This window comes from Artemia franciscana, chromosome 18 (assembly GCF_032884065.1).
Source record: "Artemia franciscana chromosome 18, ASM3288406v1, whole genome shotgun sequence".
In the NCBI taxonomy this organism is placed as follows: Eukaryota; Metazoa; Arthropoda; class Branchiopoda; order Anostraca; family Artemiidae; genus Artemia; species Artemia franciscana.
The window spans coordinates 24,379,599-24,400,350 of record NC_088880.1 but is presented as its reverse complement, the minus strand read 5'-3'; the positions used below and the strand labels follow the sequence as shown (position 1 = coordinate 24,400,350).

Below are 20,752 nucleotides of genomic sequence, written 5' to 3'. Positions count from 1 at the left end.
GGGGACCTAACCTGAGTGATGGATGCTTTTTAAAAGGCTTTAATATCTTCAAAAAATAGAAATCAAATCAACAGTTGGGAAAAACAGAAAGACAGTTCATTTGAATGGATTACTTCTTTTATTCTAGTGCTCTTTTTAAGAATTAAAAAAAATTGTATCTAATTAGCTGAAGTTTCCAGTCATTTTTCTCTCACAAAAAAACTTAAATTGTAGGAACAGCACGTTGGATTTTTTTTTATGCCGTCTACAGTTTATTGCTAGGAAATGGTAAGGGTGTAAACTCTGAAGTATTTGCAGAATCTGAAGCTAAGGCTCAACTGATGAATGTGGTATTACATCTTAAAAAGCTGCTCATAATTCTTGCCTTGGTCAAAACAAAAGTTTCAGCTTGTAGTTCAGCCAGAATTTAGAGTATGGGTTCTAAAGTTAAGTTATATAGTCTAAACCAGAAAGAAAAGCCTGAAGTTGTGTTGCCAAGTTTTTGCTACTCGAGCAATGTGCCTGTTTTCAATTCAACAGCTAAAAGAGAAGAAATGAGCAGACACAAGTTTCAAATTGAACCTTAAACTAATAATTTTTTTTTATTATAAGAAATAGCAAAGGAGTCAAAAAAGGAGCAATTTTCAATTCGGTTCGAAAGTGGTGAAAATTCACTTTTACAAGCGGTTTCTGTTTGTGATTAAATAAAAAAAAAAAGTTTTCTTTAAATGAAAGTAAGGAGCGACATTAAAACTTAAAACGAACAGAAATTACTCCGTATATGAAAGGGGCTTTTCCTCCTCAACGCCCCACTCTTTACGCTAAAGTTTGACTCTTTCTCTCAACTCTACTTCTTAAAACAGTAAAAAAAAACTTTAGCGTAAAGAGCGGGGCGTTGAGGAGGAAAAGCCCCTTTCATATACGGAGTAATTTCTGTTCGTTTTAAGTTTTAATGTCGCTCCTTACTTTCATTTAAAAAAACTTTTTTTTTATTTAATTTCTGGACGTTTTTTAATTAATGAATGTTTTGATCTTGGCTCTCCGCACATAAATAATTAAAACGAAACTTGCATATTATTATTATTATTTTTTTTTTTGGCTAAATGGCTTTCTCATAGTTTTAATCGGAAGATTTTGAGAAAAAAGGAGTGAAGAAGGAAGCCTAGTTGCCATCCAAATTTTGATTACTTAAAAAGGCAACTAGAACTTTTAATTTTTAACGAACATTTTCATTAGTAAAACATATACGTAATTTACGAATTAACTTACGTAACGAACTTCTATATTCGTATATTTTTATTGCGTATATGAGGGGTTCACACCTCGTCGATACCTCGCGCTTTACACTAAACCTTAAATTTTGTCCCTATCCCATAAGAATGACCCTTGAATCACAAAGGTCGTAGAATAAATAATTGAAATTACTAAAAATACCTTAGCGTAAAGAGCGAGGTATTACGCGGAGGTAAACCCCTCATATGCGTAATAATTTCTACTCGTTTTAAGTTTTAATGCTGCTCCTCACTTTCAGTAGAAAAAAAAACTTTTCATATTTATTTTTTCATTGTTTTTTTTTAAATAATACTAGAAAATCCTGCACCCCCTTCATTGAAAGTCTCTTCCCCCATGAGAAGTTTTTCCATGGAAAGATCCTCCCACGTACCCCCCCCCCACCTCAACTCTCCCTCCCAAACCAAAAAAATCCCCCTGAAAACGTCCGTACACTTCCCAGTAACCATTACTATATGAAAACACAGGTCAAAGTTTGTAACTTGCAACCCCTCCCAAGGGAACTGCGGGGGAGTAAGTCGTCCCCAAAGACATCGTTATTAGGTTTTTCGAATATGGTTAATAAAATGGCTATCTCAGAATTTTGATCCAGTGACTTTGGAAAAAAATGAGCGTGGGAGGGGGCTTAGGTGCCCTCCAATTTTTTTGGCCACTTAAAAAGGGCACTAGAACTTTTAATTTCCGTTAGAATGAGCCCTCTCACGACATTCTAGGACCACTGGGTCGATACGATCACCCCTGGGAAAAAAACAACAAATAAACACGCATCCGTGATTTGTCTTCTGGCAAAAATGCGAAATTCCACATTTTTGTAGATAGGAGCTTGAAACTTCTATCATGAGGTTCTCTGATACGCTGAATCTGATGGTGTGATTTTCGTTACGATTGTATGACCTTTAGGGGGTGTTTTCCCCTATTTTCTAATATTAGGCAAATTTTCTCAGGCTCGTAACTCTTGATAGGTAAAACTAATCCTGATGAAAGTTATATATTTATAATCAGCATTAAAATGCGATTTTTTTTTATGTAACTATTGGTATCAAAATTCCATTTTTTAGAGTTTCGTTTACTATTGAGCCGGGTCGCTCCTTACTACAGTTCGTTACCACGAGCTGTTTGACATCAGCTGAATCTATTGTTTAGTCATATGAATTCTCTAAATAAAGAATTTTCGATCACTGCACTTTCTCTTTCCCCATTTTTTGCAGAAAGCCAGGCCTGTTCCGCTTGTTTGAAGCGGAAATGTGCAAAGATTTTAAATTGATGTTACTGCGAGCAAAAAATTGGCATCGACCTTCCAACTACCCATGCCCCTCGAACCAAAAACTTTTAGCGGAAAGGTAAGCATGCTTTTTGAATCAGAAACATCCAATGATTTTCAATCGCTATTATTGGAGATCCGAAGTTATTCTGTGGCCCCTGCAAAGTTGCCCCCCCATCAAAATCACCAACAGTAGCTGACAAAGGTCCCACCTAAGGACTTCTGGCGGAAACATAGAAATGTTGCACCTTGCTTACATCGAAAACATATACTCATTTTCAATCTATGTGATTTGAGGCAAAAAGTGGGCTCCTGGCCTGTCAAGCAATCCCCTCTACTCATTCTCTGCAGAGGTGTGGTTATGTCGCACCGCACGTGAAATAGAATCAAGCAAGGAAGTAGTACATTTTAATGGAGTAATGGGACAAAAGGGAAACCATGGAGCCTCCAACCCCCCTTCCCGCAACACTGACTTTTTAGTAGAACAGTAGACATGTTCCAGCTTGTTCTAACTATGAATCAAGCAAGAACGTCCAGAATGCAGGCTTTGAGAACTAAAGTGAAATAGTAACCACTTCAACAACCATAACACCTTCCACTCTCAAATTGTTAGAAGAAAGGTAAGCAAGTTACACCTCGTTCGTGTCAAAACCGTTTTGACCAAAGACGTATAACAATTTCCAATTCGTGTTATTTAAACCAAAAAGTATACACAGTGATATCTATCTCCTCCTACCCATCTTCAAAACAGAAGAAAGGTGAGAATGCTGAATCGAGTTTAAAGCGGAATTAAAGAACTGTCAGCCTGGATGATCAGTCTGAATCTTTATAGACTAGTACTACGGTAAAATTTTCAAAGTTCGTCAAATAATTCATTGTCTTGAACATGTCCATTATCTAAAACCAAATTTTGACAAAAACACTAAAACTTATTGTTCGTGCCACTTTAGAAACTCGTTATAGCATTGAGGCATAACATGGAGGCAAATTGAAAAACGCTCCTCTATTCCACCTACTTGAATCTACTGCCTATGTTTCTAAGCCATTTTATTTTCTCTATAATATTACTTCAGACTTATTCAGAAAGTCTTGCATTTCCACCCTGGGGACGTCTACTTTTCAGTGGGCCATCCAGCCGAGGTAAATAATCCAGAGGTTCATTGAAAATTTTATTTAGGTTTGAACTAACAAATCTAATAAGACACGTATACTAGGGTACAAATTTGAGTAATATGGTACTATGCTACCTCGAAAACTTAAATTTAAATCTTATAGCCTAACAACTTACCTAAAGAATGGTCGACACTAGAAATGACGCAAAGTAAAGAGTTACTTGCCATTAACGCATTATTTCTCCCCTGGCAAAAGAAGCTTGACACCTCAGTGAAGTCACGTGCCTTTAAGATATTAAATAAAAAAACAAGTTTTTGTAACGGTAAGTAAGGAGCGACATTAAAACTTAAAACGAACAGAAATTACTCCGTATATGAAAGGGGCTTTTCCTCCTCAACGCCTCGCTCTTTACGCTAAAGTTTGACCCTTTCTCTTAACTCTACTTTTTAAAACAGTAAGAAACCTTAGCGTAAAGAGCGGGGCGTTGAAGAGGAAGCAGCCCTTTCATATACGAAGTAATTTCTGTTCGTTTTAAGTTTTAATGTCGCTCCTTACTTCCCGTTAAAAAAAACTTGTCTTTTTTATTTAATTTCTGAACGTTTTTGAATCAATACATGTTTTGATTTTGGCTCTCCGCAGATGAATAATTAAAACGAAATTTTCATGTTTATTTTTTTTCCTCATATGCGTAATAATTTTTGTTCGTTTTAAGTTTTAATGCTGCTCCTTACTTTCAGTAGAAAAAACTTTTCATATTTATTTTTTCATTGTTTTTTCAAATAAAGCTAGAAAATCCTGCACCCCCTTCATTGAAATTCTCTTTTACCATGAGAATTCTCTCCATGGAAATATCCTGCCACGTAACCCCCCCCCCCTCAACTCCCCCCTAAACCAAAAAATCCCCCTGAAAACGTCTGTACACTCCCCAGCAACCATTACTATATGTAAACACAGGTCAAAGTTTTCAACTTGCAGCCCCTCCCACGGGACTACGGGGGAGTAAGTCGTCCCTAAAGACATAGCTGTTAGGTTTTTTGACTATGGTGAATAAAATGGCTATCTCAGAATTTTGATCTGGTGACGTTGGGGAAAAAATGAGCGTGGGAAGGGGCCTAGGTGCCCTCCAATTTTTTGGTCAGTTAAAAAGGGCACTAGAACTTTTAATTTCCGTTAGAATGAGCCCTCTCGCAAGGTTCTAGGACCACTCAGTCGATACGATCACCCCTGGGAAAAAACAAAAACAAAAAAATAAGAAAACAAATAAACACGCATCCGTGATCTGTCTTCTGGCAAAAAATGCGAAATTCCACATTTTTGTAGATAGGAGCTTGAAACTTCTACAATAAGGTTCTCTGATACGCTGAATCTGATGGTGTGATTTTCGTTAAGATTGTATGACTTTTATGGGGTTTTTCCCCCTATTTTCTAAAATGAGGCAAATTTTCTCAGGCTCGTAACTTTTGATGGGTATAACTGATCTTGATGAAACTTGTATATTTAAAATCAGCATTAAAATGCAATTCTTTTGATGTAACTATTGGTATCAAAATTGCATTTTTTAGAGTTTCGGTTACTATTGAGCCGGGTCGCTCAATTACAGTTCGTTACCACGAACTGTTTGACTATTCTTCTACCGGACATTTTATATTAAAACTTTCTATACTTTCTATGTCTCATTCGCCCACTGAAACTTTAGTCATCCAATCAAAATATTCAAATTTTATCATTCAATCAAGAGCTCTACTTTTCGGTGGGCCATCCAGCTGAGATAATCTAGAGATTCATTCGAACCCATTTATAGGATGCTTGAATCATCAATGGAGTTGAGGTAAAGCTCAGAAAATACTTGAAAAATATTTTAAATATAAAATGCTTAAATAAGTAGGCTATATGCAGGCTTATCGAGCAGGCCCTTTCAGCAAAGGAGAGTTGTTAGCTGGCATAAAGTCTTGAAGTCTGAAACAAAACATAGCAAATCCATACCAAGAAAGCATCGTTGAAAAATTGTATTTCGGTTAGAACTTACAAATCAAACAGTTCATGGTAACGAACTGTAGTAAGGAACGACCCGGCTCAATAGTAACGAAACTCTAAAAAAAGGAATCTTGATACCAACAGTTACATCAAAAGAATCACATTTTAATGTCGATTTTAAATACATAAGTTATCAAGTTTAGCCTTACCCATCGAAAGTTACGAGCATGAGAAAATTTGCCTTATATTAGAAAATAGGGGAAAACACCCCCTAAAAGTCATACAATCTTAACGATCAGATTCAGCGTAACAGAGAACCCTAATGTAAGAGTTAGAGCGTATCAGAGTTCCACAAAAATGTGGAATTTCGTATTTTTTGCCAGAAGACAGATCACAGATAAGTGTTTATATGGGTTTTTTTTCGAGGTGATCGTATTGACTCAGTGGTCTTAGGATGTCGCGAGAGGGCTCATTCTAACAGAAATAAAAAGTTCTATTGGCCTTTTTAAGTGACCAAAAAATTGGAGGGCAACTAGGCCCTCTCCCACGCTTATTTTTTTCCTCAAAGTTACCGGATCAACATTCTGAGATAGTCATTTTATTCACCATAGTCGAAAAACCTAAAAAATATGTCTTTGGAGACGAATTACTCCCCCGCAGTCCCCGTGGGAGGGGCTGCAAGTTACAAACTTTGACCAGTGTACATATAGTAATGGTTATTGGGAAGTGTACAGACGTATTTAGGGGGATTTTTGGGTTTGGGGGGAGGGGTCTAGGGGTAGGAGGGGGGTTACGTGGGAGGATCTTTTCATGGAGGAATTGGTCATGAGGGAAGAGAATTTCCATAAAGGGGCGCAGGATTTTCTAGCATTTAAAAAAATGAAAAAATAAATATGAATGAGTTTTTTCAACTGAAAGTAAGAAGCAGCATTAAAACTTTAAACGAACAGAAATTATTACGCATATGAGGGGTTCACCTCCTCCTAATACCTTGCTCTTTACGCTAAAGTATTTTTAGTAATTTCAACTATTTATTCTATGGCCTTTGTGATTCAGGGGTCATTCTTAAGGAATTGGGACAAAATTTAAGCTTTACTGTAAAGAGAGAGTTATTGACGAGGGGGCGAACCTCCTCATATAAGTAGTAAAAACATACGAATATAGAAGTTAGTTATGCAAGTTAATTCGTAAGTTACGTATATTTTTTCTAATAAAAACGTTCGTAAAAAATAAAACGTTCTAGTTGCCTTTTTAAGTAACCAAAAAATTGGAGGCTAACTAGGCCTCCTCCCCCGCTCCTTTTTTCTCAAAATCGTCCGATAAAAACTACGAGAAAGCCATTTAGCCAAAAAAATAAATCAATATACAAATTTCGTTTTAATTATTGATGCGCAGAGAGCCAAAATGCATTAATTCAAAAACAGTCAGAAATTAAATAAAAAAAAACAAGTTTTTTTAACTGAAAGTAAGGAGCGATATTAAAACTTAAAACGAACAGAAATTACTCCGCATATGAAAGGGGCTGCTCCCTCCTCAACGCCCCATTCTTTACGCTAAAGTTTTTTACTGTTTTAAAAAGTAGAGTTGAGAGAAAGAGTCAAACTTTAGCTTGAAGAACGGGGCGTTGAGGAGGGAACCAAATTTAGGCTATATATTTGCATATTAGGGGGGGGGTATTGGTAAAGTATAGCAGGCCTGCATGGCTGATGTGTTAGGTACAATTATTCTGCATATTATAAAGTAAGAATTATCTTCTCACTCCACACTGTCCAAATACTTTACCAACCGCAACCCTCCAATGTACAATTATATAGCCCAAATTGTATATTTCTCATTGATTCTGTCACTTGTCTTTGTCTTTTCTCATGCTAAGTTGAAAGAACTAACGAAAAAAACCACTTTTACAGTGTCAATTGATGAACAACTTGAGTGATTATACTATACATTATATATATATATATTATATAGCTACATTATATATATATATTATACATTATATATATATTATATTATACAAGCAGAAAAACGCTACATTATACAAGCAGAAAAACGCATAAAAAATTGTTTATATACATTCTATTATCATGAAAAGAGAAATCACCAATGCTACAGCACAAACACAAAAAAAAAAAAAAAAAAAAAAAAAAAAAAAAAAAAAAAAAGAGACAGAAGGAGAAAAGGAAGACTGTTTTCCTAAATTAGTGATTAATATAGACCAGCACTTGAATGAGGCCTTAACCCTACTCATCCATACAATCACATAGGTCAAACAGCATAGCCACACACAATCAACCATAAAGAATAATCCATGGACAGGCAGTCATGTCGTCAATAAGTATAAGTCGTCATTTACCGAACAATAGAAAAAATAATGTTTTAACAGGTCGGGCAAAGATTTCGGGAGGTGGGTCAAACCCAAGTCCCCTTCTTGGATACGGCCTTGATCCCAGACCAAAATCCAAAATATTAGGGATACAAAAACTATATCTTATTTTTCGCTTCTCCGGCTTCAAAATGACATACATGAATTTTTAGACTGGTTAGAACCCTATGCAAGAAAGAAATTTAAACTAATGTTGGCAGCATCAGCTTGAGATGTCCAAAATTAGGCTTAAAATTTGTTTAGTCTCTGATATACTTACAAGGCATGAATAAAAGGATAGGTTGACTTTTTTTATCTCATGAAAACAAAATTATTTGTTTTCTATCAGATTAGGACTTGGGGAGAATCTAGACAGAAACAAGGAGACCTCAATTACGAATGAAGAGAAGAGCAATGGACAAGCAATGGCAATATTGATTTATGCCCCTCAAAAAGGGTTCAAATTTATCTTCTGACCGGCTTGCAACTTACCGGCCCTGTATACTAGACCAAACAAAGCTAAAAGGAAAACTCTGTTTCAGAAAAAAAAATGATTCATGAGACAAACACTGCTAAAACCCGACAAATAAGACAAACCCAAAGGCCTATTCCCAGCCCCGATGCAACTCATTATTTTCATAAATTGCTAAATAGAACGCGTCTTAGGGTATTTTATGAATCAACTCCGCTCTCACGAGTCTTATAGTTCAGTGAAGACTAAAAAGCACATACCATTCACAACTTTTCCGAGTTTTGTTGCATCTTTGCTTTCCAGTGAAGCAACCAAATTTGATGAAGATAAGACTAAGCAGAGGAAAAGTATCTGCATTGCGAATCAATCTGCTATCTGTGCAAAATCATAGCAACATCTGCAAAGATAACTAAATGAGCCAAATAGTCATGATTTATTTCAAACGCACTAAAAAGAATATAATTTTGTAATTTTTTTTTATTATTTTGTTAATTATTTAAGTCATTCGAGACCATAAGGTCGAACAACAGATCACTATTGTTGATAAGTGAAGAGTTGAGCCAAAATCAAATTGGGGTAACCATTAAAAAAAATCTAACGCGTAAACTTGTAGAACTTAAGAAAACAATTTTTGAAAAATAAAAGTATAACCATAATTTAAAGCTTTAGATTCTTAGCTATGGCACAGTCATTTGAAGGATTACATACTAACCGTAAAAAAAACACAGATATGCAATGTATACATTAAAAACGATGGTGGGTTTTGAATTCTTTTTCTGTGCGTGCCTAAATTAAACTAAACAAGAGCTAAGAGCTCATATGGCACTTGTGACGAGATCGGAAGAGCCAAGAGCAAAGAGCTCATACGGTATGAGCTCTGGCAAAATTCTAAGAATAAATAGATTGCTTTAAAAGGAAAATCAGAGGCTTAATGCCGGTCGGGATTTAAAATAAGAGTTCTGAGTCACGAGGTCCTTCTAGATATCAAAATTCATTAAGATCTGATCACCTACTCGTAAGTTAAAAAGACCTCAATTTTTCCTCTCCCTTCAGCCCCCAAGATGGTCGAATCGGGGAAAACGACTTAATCAAGTCAATTTGTGCAGCTCCCTGACACGCCTACTAATTTTAACCGTCCTAGCACGTCCAGAAGCACCAAACTCGCCATAGCGCCGTACCCCACCCACTAACACCCCCAAAGAGAGTGGATCCAGTCCGGTTACGTCAATCACGTATCTACGACATTTATAAGCGTTATCCAAGATTTCCCATTTCCCCCTCCAACTCCCTCCAATGTCAACAGATCTTGTCGGGATTTGAAATAAGAGCTTTGAGACATGAGTTCCTTCTAAATATCAAGTTTCATTAAGATCCAGTCACCCGTTCTTAAGTTAAAATATCTCAATTTTTCAATATTTTTCCAAATTAATAACCCCCAGCTCCCCTAATGAGAACGGATCCCTTCCAATTATGTCAATCACGTATCTAAAACTTGTGTTTATTCTTCCCCTGAAGTTTCATTCCGATCTCTCCTCTCTAAGCGTTTTCCAAGATTTCCGATTTCCCCCTCCAGCTCCCCCCAGTGTCACCGGATCTGGTCGGGATTTAAAATGAGAGTTTTAAAGCACAAGATCCTTCTGAAAATCAAATTTCATTAAGATCTGATCATCCTTTCGTAAGTTACAGATACCTCATTTTTTCTAATTTTTCCGAATTACTCGCCTCCCCGACTCCACCAAAGGTAGCATATCCGGTCCGTTTATTTCCGTCACATATCTTCCACTTGTGCTTATTCTTCCCACCAAGTTTCATCCTGATTTCTCCGCTTTAAGCGTTTTCCAAGATTTCCCGCCCCCTCCCAATGACACTGGATCCGGTCGGGATTTAAAATAAGAGATCTGAGTTACGAGGTCCTTCTAAATATGAAATTTCACTAAAATCCGAACACTCCTTCGTAAGTTAAAAATACCTCATTTTTCTAGTTTTTAGAATTAACCCTCCCCCCTCCTACCTCCCCCAAAGAGAGCAGATAAGTTCCGGTTATGTCAATCACGTATCTAGGACTTGTGCTTATTTTTCCCACCAGGTTTCATCTCGATCCCTCCACTCTAAGCGTTTTCCAAGATTTTAGATCCCCCCAACTCCCCCAAATGTCACTGGATCCGGTCGGGATTTATAACTAGAGCTCTGAGACACGATATCCTTCCAAACATCAAATTTCATTAAGATCCGATCACTCCTTCGTAAGTTAAAACTACCTCTTTTTTTAATTTTCCAGAATTAACCCTCCCCCCCCCAACTCCCCCAAAGAGATCGGATCCGTTCCGGTTAATGTCAATCACGTATCTAGGACTTGTGATTATTTTTCCCACCAAGTTTCATCCCGATCCCTCCACTCAAAGCGTTTTCCAAGATTTTAGGCCCCCCAAATCCCCGCAATGTCACCAGATTCAATCAAGATTTAAAATAAGAGCTCTGAGACACGATATCCTTCCAAACATCAAATTTCATTAAGATCCGATTACTCCTTTGTAAGTTAAAAATACCTCATTTTTTCTAATTTCTCAGAATTAACCCTCCCCTCCCACCCAACCCCCAAAGAGAGCGGATCCGTTCCGGTTATGTCAATCATGTATCTAGGTTTTGTGATTATTTTTTCCACCAAGTTTCATCCCGATCCCTCCACTCTAAGCGTTTTCCAAGATTTTAAGTCCCCACCCCAACTCCCCGCAATGTCACCGGATACGGTCGGGATTTAAAATGAGAGCACTGAGACATCAAATTTCATTAGGATCCGATCACCAGTTCGTAAGTTAAAAATACCTCCCCCACAGATGGTCGAATCGGGGAAATGACAATTTCTAATTTAATCTGGTCTGGTTCCTGATACACCAGCCAAATTTCATCATCCTAGCTTACCTGGAAGTGCCTAAAGTAGCAAAACCGGGACAGACAGACAGACCGACAGAAGTTGCGATCGCTATATGCCACTTGGTAGATACCACGTGCCATAAAAACAGTTTTTTCTTGCAAACACAAGTCAAAAATAACAACGATTTAACGATTTCCACAACGCTTTACTATCTAAAAACTGACAAAGTTTTAAAATTAGCTAAAGATAAAGTTTTTTACAAGAAAATGGGAGTGTTCATCCTCTTTAACACCAACTGCTTGCTTGATTCAAACATATTCTTTAAAATGAAGGGAGGTCAGGTTTTGAATCGCCCTCCATATTTAACTTATGTATCTCTGATCAAAAAAGGGAGAAAATACAGTTTTTGAGGTTGTAGACATCCCTGTTCCTCCAAAATATACATAGACATCAGCCCTAATACCAAGTGCACAACTATCCAACATTCTATAGCCATTACCCTTTTGGATAAATGGCTTATAATAGTAGCCCACTTGTTAAGTTCAGTATTATTGATTAACAATGTGTGTGCAAAAACAAGACAAAAATGAAACTATATCCCCCTCCAGTGGGCTATATGACCCAAAGAATAGGAATGGAACAAGCGAAATAAAAAATCGAACAATAAAATAGAAAATGCAATCTGACGTCATTTATCACTAATAATCAACTAGAATCAAGCAACAGGATAATCCACATATTATCCTGCAAAAAAAAAAAAAACAAGAGCTAAGAGCACATATGGCACTTGTGACGAGGCAAGAAGAGCTAAGAGCCAAGAGATCATATGGTATGAGCTCTAGCAAAATTCTATGAGTCAATAGATTGATTTAAAAGGAAAATAAGAGGCTTAATGCCGGTCAGGATTTAAAATAAGAGCTCTGAGTCACGATGCCCTTCTAAATATCAAAATTCATTAAGATTTGATCACACAAAATTTCACTAAGATCCGATCACCTATTCGTAAAATAAAAATACCCCAATTTTCACGTTTTCCAAGATTTCCGGTTTCCCCCTTCAACTCCCCCCCCCAATGCCACAGGATCTGGTCAGAATTTAAAATTAGAGCTTTAAAGCGCAAGACCCTTCTAAATATTAAATTTCGTTAAGATCTGGTCACCCTTTCGTAAGTTACAAATACCTCAAATTTCAAAATTACCCCCCCCAACTCCATTTTAGAGAGCAGATCCGGTTCGATTATGTCAGTCACGTGTCTTAGACAGGTTTTTATTCTTCCTATCCAATTTCATCCTGATCTCACCACTTTAAGTATTTTCCGAGATTTCCGATTAACCTCAACTGCCCCCCCCCCCAATTACGCTGGATCCGGTTGAGATTTTAAATAAGAGATCTGAGTCACGAGGTCCTTCTAAATATGAAGTTTCGTGAAGATCCGATCACTCCTTTGTAAGTTAACAATACGTCATTTTTTCTAATTTTTCAGAATTAACCCCCTCCCCCCAATAGAGCGGATCCGTTCCAATTATGTAAATCACGTATCTAAGACTTCCGCTTATTTTTCCCACCAAGTTTCATCCCGATCCCTCCAATCTAAGCGTTTTCCATGATTTTAGGTTCCCCCCACCCCAAACTCCTCCCAATGTCACCAGATCCGGTCGGGACTTATAACAAGAGCTTTGAGACACGATATCCTTCTAAATATCAAATTTCTTTGAGATCCGATCACCCGTTCGTAAGTTAAAAATACCTCATTTTTTCTAATTTTTCAGAATTAACCCCCCCCCCCCCCCAACTACCCCAAAGAGAGCAGATCCGTTTCGGTCATGTCAATCATGTATCTAGGACTTGTGCTTATTTTCCCACCAAGTTTCATCCTGATCCCTCCACTCTAAGTGTTTTCCAAGATTTTAGGTTTCCCCCTCCCAACTCCCCCCCCCCCAATAGGACCAGATCCGATCGAGATTTAAAATAGGAGCTCTGAAACACGATATCCTTCTAAATATCAAATTTCATTGAGATTCGATCACCCGTTCGTAAGTTAAAAATACCTCATTTTTTCTAATTTTTCAGAATTAACCCCCACCCCCCCAACTACCCCAAAGAGAGCAGATCCGTTCCGGTTATGTCAATCATGTATCTAGAACTTGTGCTTATTTTTCAAACCAAGTTTCATCCCGATCCCTCCACTCAAAGTGTTTTCCAAGTTTTTGGTTTCCCCCTCCCAACTCCCCCCCCCCAATGTCACCAGATCTGTTCGGGATTTAAAATAAGAGCTCTGAGGCACGATATCCTTCTAAATATACAATTTCATTGAGACCCGATCACCCGTTCGTAAGTTAAAAATACCTCATTTTTTCTAATTTTTCAGAATTACCCCCCCCCCCAACTACCCCAAAGAGATCGGATCTGTTCCGGTTATGTCAATCATGTATCTAGGACTTGTGCTTATTTTTCCCACCAAGTTTCATCCTGATCCCTCCACTCTAAGTGTTTTCCAAGATTTTAGGTTTCCCCCTCCCAACTCCCCCCCCAATGTCACCAGATCCGGTCGGGATTTAAAATAAGAGCTCTGAGACACTATATCCTTCTAAATATCAAATTTCATTGAGATTCGATAACCCGTTCGTAAGTTAAAAATACCTCATGTCACTTGGTTTATACCAAGTGCCATAAGAACTAACAGAACGAAAGGTGACACCAAATTCTTACAGCCAACCCAAGAATGATATATATAACACGCCCTTTATAAGCAACTCAAGAATAACATGAAACTAATTTCTATACACACAAAAAAAGAAAAAGAAACAGGGATAGACATAATATATTAAATATGGCACTTGTATATGGTTCATATGGCACTTGTGACGAGGCAAGAAGAGCTAAGAGCCAAGAGCTCATATGGTATGAGCTCTAACAAAATTCTAAGAATCAATAGATTGATTTAAATGGAAAATCAAAGGCTTAATGCAGGTAAGGATTTAAAATAAAAGCTCTGAGTCACGATGTCCTTCTAAATATCAAAATTCATTCAGATATGATCACCCACTCGTAAGTGATAAATACCTAGTTTTTTCTAATTTTTCCTCTCCCTTTAGCCCCCCAGATGGTCGAATCTGGGAAAACGACTTTATCAAGTCAATTTGTGCAGCTCCCTGACACGCCTACCAATTTTCATCGTCCTAGCACGTCCAGAAGCACCAAACTTGCCAAATCACTGAACCCCTCCCCCAACTCCCCAAAAGAGAGCGAATCAACTACGGTTATGTCAATCACTTATCAAGGACATTTGCTTATTCCATCCAACAAGCTTCATCCCGATTCCTCCACTCCCAGTATTTTCCAAGATTTCCCCCTCCAACTCCCCCCAATGTCAAAAGATGCGGTCGGGATTTGAAATAAGAGCTCTGAGACATGAATTCCTTCTAAATACCAAATTTCATTAAGGTCCGATCATCTATTTGTAAGATAAAATATCCCAATTTTCACGTTTTCCAAGAATTCCGGTTTCCCCCTCCAAGTCTCCCCAATGTCACACGATCTGGTCGGAATTTTAAATTAGAGCTTTAAAGCACAAGATCCTTCTAAATATGAAATTTCATTAAGATCTCGTCACCCTTTCGTAAATTACAAATACCTCAATTTTCAAAATTACCCCAACTCCACCAAAGAGGGCAGACCTGGTCCGGTTATGTCAGTCATGTATCTTAGACAGGTTTTTATTCTTCCCATCCAGTTTCATCCTGATCTCTCCGCTTTAAGTATTTTCTAAAATGTCCGGTCCCCCCCCCTCAATGACGCTGGATCCGGTTGAGATTTAAAATAAGAGATCTGAGTTATGAGGTCCTGCTAAATATAAAGTTTTATGAAGATCCGATCACTCCTCCGTAAGTTAAAAATACGTCATTTTTCTAATTTTTCAGAACCCCCCCCCCCAATAGAGCGGATCCGTTTAAATTACATAAATCATGTATCTGAGAATTCTGCTTATTTTTTCCACCAAGTTTCATCCCGATCCCTCCAATCTAAGCATTTTCCATGATTTTAGGTTCCCCCACCTCAAACTCCCCCCCCCAATGTCACCAGATCCGGTCGGGATTTAAAATAAGAGCTTTGAGACACGGTATCCTTCTAAATATCAAATTTCATTGAGTTCCAATCACCCGTTCGTAAGTTTAAAGTACCTCATTTTTTCTAATTTTTTTAGAATTAACCCCCCCCCCCAACTACCTCAAAGAGAGCGGATCCGCTCCGGTTGTGTCAATCATGTATCTAGGACTTGTGTTTATTTCTTCCTCCAAGTTTCATCCTGACCCTTACACTAAGTGTTTTCCAAGATTTTAGGTTTCCCCCTCCCAACTCCCCCCCCTCCCAATGTTACCAGATCCGGTCGGGATTTAAAATAACAGCTCTGAGACACGATATCCTTCCAAACATAAAATTTCATTAAGATCTGATCAACCGTTTGTAAGTTAAAAATACTTCAATTTTTCTATTTTTTTCCAAATTAACAGGCCCCCACTCCCCCCAGATGGTCAAATCGGAAAAATGACTATTTCTAATTTAATCTGGTCCGGTCCCTGATACGCATGCCAAATTTCATCGTCCTAGCTTACCTGGAAGTGCCTAATGTAGCAAAACCAGGACCAACAGACCAACAGAATTTGCAGTTGCTATATGTCACTTGGTTAATACCAAGTGCCTTAAAAAGCACAAACAAGAACGTAAAGTACTCTCAGATTTAATATGGGTTTCACAGCAGATATATTTTCAAATTTTACACATAGCCAGGCAAGGACTATTTACTCTTGAGGAGAGATGCTGTGCTCTGTACAAAAGAAGATTTTGGGGCACTGACTTGACTTTTGACTTAAAGCTCTTGGTCGGCAGCGTCGCCAGCGTAGAGGGACCCAGACTTCAGCGCTGTTAGTAGTCTCTAGAGTAGCCTGTTTTGGGCGAGGGTAGGAGCTTTGCTGGGTTCAAGGCCCCACTCTATGAGTCAATCGCAGATGATATCCATCCATTTCATACATGGTTTACTTTTGGGGTGCTTCCAGCTGTTTGCAGTTGGACTAAAGTCCAATACAAGTTGGGCAGGCGTTTCAGTGGGTAGGCAAAGTAAATGACCGTACCAACGCAGTGAGCGAGACTCTCTATGCGGAGGCTGTCCGGACAGGGATGGTAATTTAAAGGACCAGAGGATATCCAAGTTCCATACCCTGTTGAACCACGCAACGTGTTCGATTTTCTGAGGTGTTTTTTCAGGACAGCATCTACCTTCGTCATCTACGACTAAGTCAAAGACCAAGTCTCTGAGTAGTGCAGCACAACACTTGCTACTGAGGCAGAGTAGATACGACCTTTCGTGAGACGGCTGATCTGGGGTTTGTGGAATATTGTTATCAGAAGATGGCCAAAAACAGCATTCACCTTAGCCACCCTTGCGGATATCTATGCCTCTTAATTTTCCATTTGAGCAGACAGTTGAAACAAGGTAGGTGAACTGCTTGACTATAGCAACATCTTGCCCATACACTCCTATAGTTGTCAGGGGGCTGCATGGTGTCTTGTCTGCAGGCAATATTTTGGTCTTGGTCCAGTTTACATTTAAACCAAGTTTTTCTGCAGCAGACGCTAGCGTTTCCAGGGCAGTTTTGATGTCGTCGTGATTTTCGCATACCATTGCAACATTGTCCGCCAGGTCAACATCGGAAAGAACTCTTCTAGCAAAATTGATGCAGAATGGATATGCCAGCAGTGTTTTGTTGATAATTGACACAATTGAAGAGTTCAGGAGCAGCAGCACAGTCTTGTCAAACACCATTTCTAATTTGAAAAATTTGATAAGAGCTGGTCATTCACAATGACAGCACTTTCAATCTTATTGAATATTTCTTTGAACAGGTTGACAATTTTCTTAGGTACACCAGCAGATTGAAGGATCAGCCACAGGGACTGTCTGTCAACAGAGTCAAAAGCAGATCAAAAATCAACGAAGGCAATGTATGCCTTCCTTTTGCATTCTAGAGTTTACTCTATCAGCTATCTAATTGTATGGATTTGCTCAGTGGTGGATCTACCAAGCATGAGCCCAGCTTGCTGGTAAAGAGACAAAGAGGATGGAAGTACTTTGTTGCCCGCTTTAGGAGCAGTATGGCGAAGTGTTTGCTGGGTACTGAGAGCAGAATTATGCCATTATAGTTATTACATTCTGCTTTACTTCCTTTCATCTTGTAGACTGGTACAAGAAAGCCGGTCTTACAGTCTTATGGGATCATTTCAGAGTGCCACACAGTATAAAACACACTTGTAGCTAGAGGGTCAAGGATTGATTGATATTTTTAAGGAGCTCTAATGTCAGGCTACATACTCCCTGCACTTTGTTGTTCTTCAATTTTTTTTACTGTACCTTTAATTTGTTCTGCTATACACTCAATGCCATTGGAGGCAGGTTCAGCATTGTTAGCAGCAGCAGTAATCTGGTCATCAATTTGGATGGGTGGGTCTGACTTTAGTAGCTTCTCAAAGTGGTGTTACCACTGGCTGAGGCAATGTGATTGGTCGTGAGTATTCTCACCACTGGTGTTACAGAGATGCAATGTTGTTTGAGTGTATTGACCTGAGAGCTCACAGAATATCTTATATGTGGCTCAAATATCCTTTTTTGGTAGCATCTTGAAGCGTGTGTGCTTGTTTTTCAATAATGGTCTCATGGTCTTTGTGTGCAACATGATGTTATGCTCTTCATTTAATTGCCTATATGCTGTCAGTTCCCTGTGAAAGCAGGCTTCCCGTCTGTGATCAATAATGGCAAGGGACTCGTTGCTGATCCAATCTTTTTTCTTATGCTGCTTCCAGCAACGCTAGTTGAAGATACAGGAGCATTCTCTTTGAAGACCTTCACTGCCATTGCACTGGGTAAAGACCTTGAACCTGTTGCATACGCCAACCTGATACTGCTTAGCCAAAGCAAAGTCTTGCTGGATTAAGTAGGTATAAATTTCTAGAGGTGTTGGCCTGGTCATTTTATCTTTTAGGCAAACCCTGATTTTGGCTGCAACAAGACAATGGTTAGTTTTGGCTGCAACAAGACAATGGTTAGTGTTCCCAAGTTCAGCGCCTTGGTAGGACAAGCATGCACAGACGAAAGCCATCACCAGCATATGATGATGTAGTCAAGCATCTTCTTTGATGATCCATCATTGCTATACCAGGTATACTTGGTTAAATTGGATCTTTGAAACCACGTGTTTGCAATGGTAAGATTGTGGGCGAGACAGCAGCTCAGCATTTTCTCTCCTTTGTTGTTTAGGATATTAACTGTTATGGGTCCAACAGCAAAATTCCACAGGCCAGACTAATTTAAAATGCTAGCATTCATATCTCCTAGAGGTACAAGGTAGTCATGGAGAGGTACTCATGAGAGCTCATATAACTTAAGAGGATATAGAAGTCATCCTTATCTCGTTCCATAGGATCTGTTATTGGAAAAGAGGGCAAGTTTGATTTTAGGTCTCCAAAAAGGCTTAGGGTATTAATGTGAAACTTTCAGGAAATACACAGAGGGGATAATGAACAAAATGAAAAAAAAAACATTATGCAAAGAGGTTGGCAAAAGGGTGTATCAACAAAATCTCAGAAATATCCAAAAAGTAACTTTGGAGAGGGCTCATTTAATTGAAAATTGAAAGCTATAATGCCATTTTAAGATTAATTGTCACCATAAGGCAATAGGCCTTCCTCCATCCCCTTTTTTACTACCCTCCAATCAAAGTTTTAACATACACCATTTACACATTCATAGTCAGTTCATTTAACTTACACCAAAGGATAAATAACTATGCATCCCAAGATGACAAAACCCTACAAGGAAAGGACTGTAAGTTATTCAAATTGCCCATTGTTTACACATAGGACTATTATTGGGAAAGAGGAGGGAGGCATTTTTAAACTTGGGTTTCCAAAGAACTAAAAATATTCAGACAAAACTTTCAAAGAGCGTTGAACTAAATCAAAATATGCCAAGTGTGTGTAGGTTATCAAAAGGGCATATCAACAATATCTCAGGAACACTTAAAGTAATTAAGTTGAAACTTTTTCAGAACATGTTGATCTAGCCAAGACACTCTGTGCATAGAATTACCTCATGCTAGCACTGCAACTACTACTACTACTAATTAAGACTACTTACTACAACAAGTACTTTTGTGACTACACCTTGCAACCACTACTAATTCTTGTGGCTACTGCTATAACTAATAGATAGAGACTACAGTAGATTACCGCTATAATTACTTCCAGGGATTGTTGAGTGGGAAGTTGAACTAAATCAAAATTGAACAAAAAATGCTGAACAAAAATAATGACAGTATGTTTAGATTTTTTTTTTTTTTTTTTAGATTAATTTATTTCAAAAACATGTATACAAAACATTTTGCTGCACCTGCTAAGAAAGCCCCTTTGGGCTTGTTGGCAGCAGGTGGCAGTCATCTCTACTCTACATATTACTACATACAAAGATTCTACTTATGACACTCACGCATTATTACTATACTTTTGCATCATTACCATACTATTCTTTTGCAAGGAAGAATCTCTTAACAACAGCTTTGAAGGAAGCCAAATGACTCGAATTTCTTATTTCAATTGGAATAATATCCCATACAGAGGGGGCAAAATTTCTAATCACGAAAGAAGCTCTAGCCGTATTTCTAAATGGGTGTACCAGATTTGATGCCCCTTGTTTATTGTGGCTATGAAGATCACAATTAATGGAGAAAAAATTTTCGAAAGAAGAGGGAAGTATATTATTAATAAATTTATATGTGAAAATACTAACTTGGTAGTCTCTTGATTTTGAAATATCAAAAAGTTGATTCTTAGTATAAAGTTCATTAATATTATGAGTAAATAAAGTTTTAGGTGATAAAAGTTTAACGGCTTTATTTTGGATTTTTTTTATAACATGATACAAAATTACTAGCCCACAAAGAGCAACCATAGCAAATATACAGGTAATAAATAGCAAAATAAAGTAACCAAAGAATTTTATAGGATACTAGGTTTTTAACTCGGCGAAGCACACCCAGAGATCTGGACAACTTTGAAGCTATAATATTTGAATGTGTTTTCCATGATAGATTTTCATCAATCATAAAACCTAAATACTTTGTTACCTTTACTCTTTTTATTTGATTTCCGTTTATTATTAATTCTAAATTAGTTTCAATACTAGATATCCGAGAAAATAGAATGTAGTTAGTTTTATTATAATTTAATGTCAAAAGATTGAAATCTGCCCACTCAATAAACTTGGTCATTGCCTTTATCATTTTATTGAAAAGTAGATCAACTGATGGAGCAGCTACAAGTAAAAGAGTATCATCTGCAAAAAGGATTATACCAGCCTCTGACAAATAATACTTAACCCAA

At 37.8% G+C, this 20,752-nt stretch overlaps 1 protein-coding gene across 1 annotated transcript in view; it reads right to left on the bottom strand.

The window, feature by feature from the left end:
* The window catches only part of LOC136038406 (low-density lipoprotein receptor-related protein 1-like), a 99,976-nt gene that overhangs the window by 76,697 nt on the left and 2,527 nt on the right, over positions 1 to 20,752 (bottom strand). The window contains exon 2 of the mRNA XM_065721479.1: positions 8,712 to 8,848. Within this exon, the coding sequence (XP_065577551.1) occupies positions 8,712 to 8,808 (97 nt within the window). The 5' untranslated portion in view covers positions 8,809 to 8,848. The remainder of the gene's footprint in view (positions 1 to 8,711; positions 8,849 to 20,752) is intronic.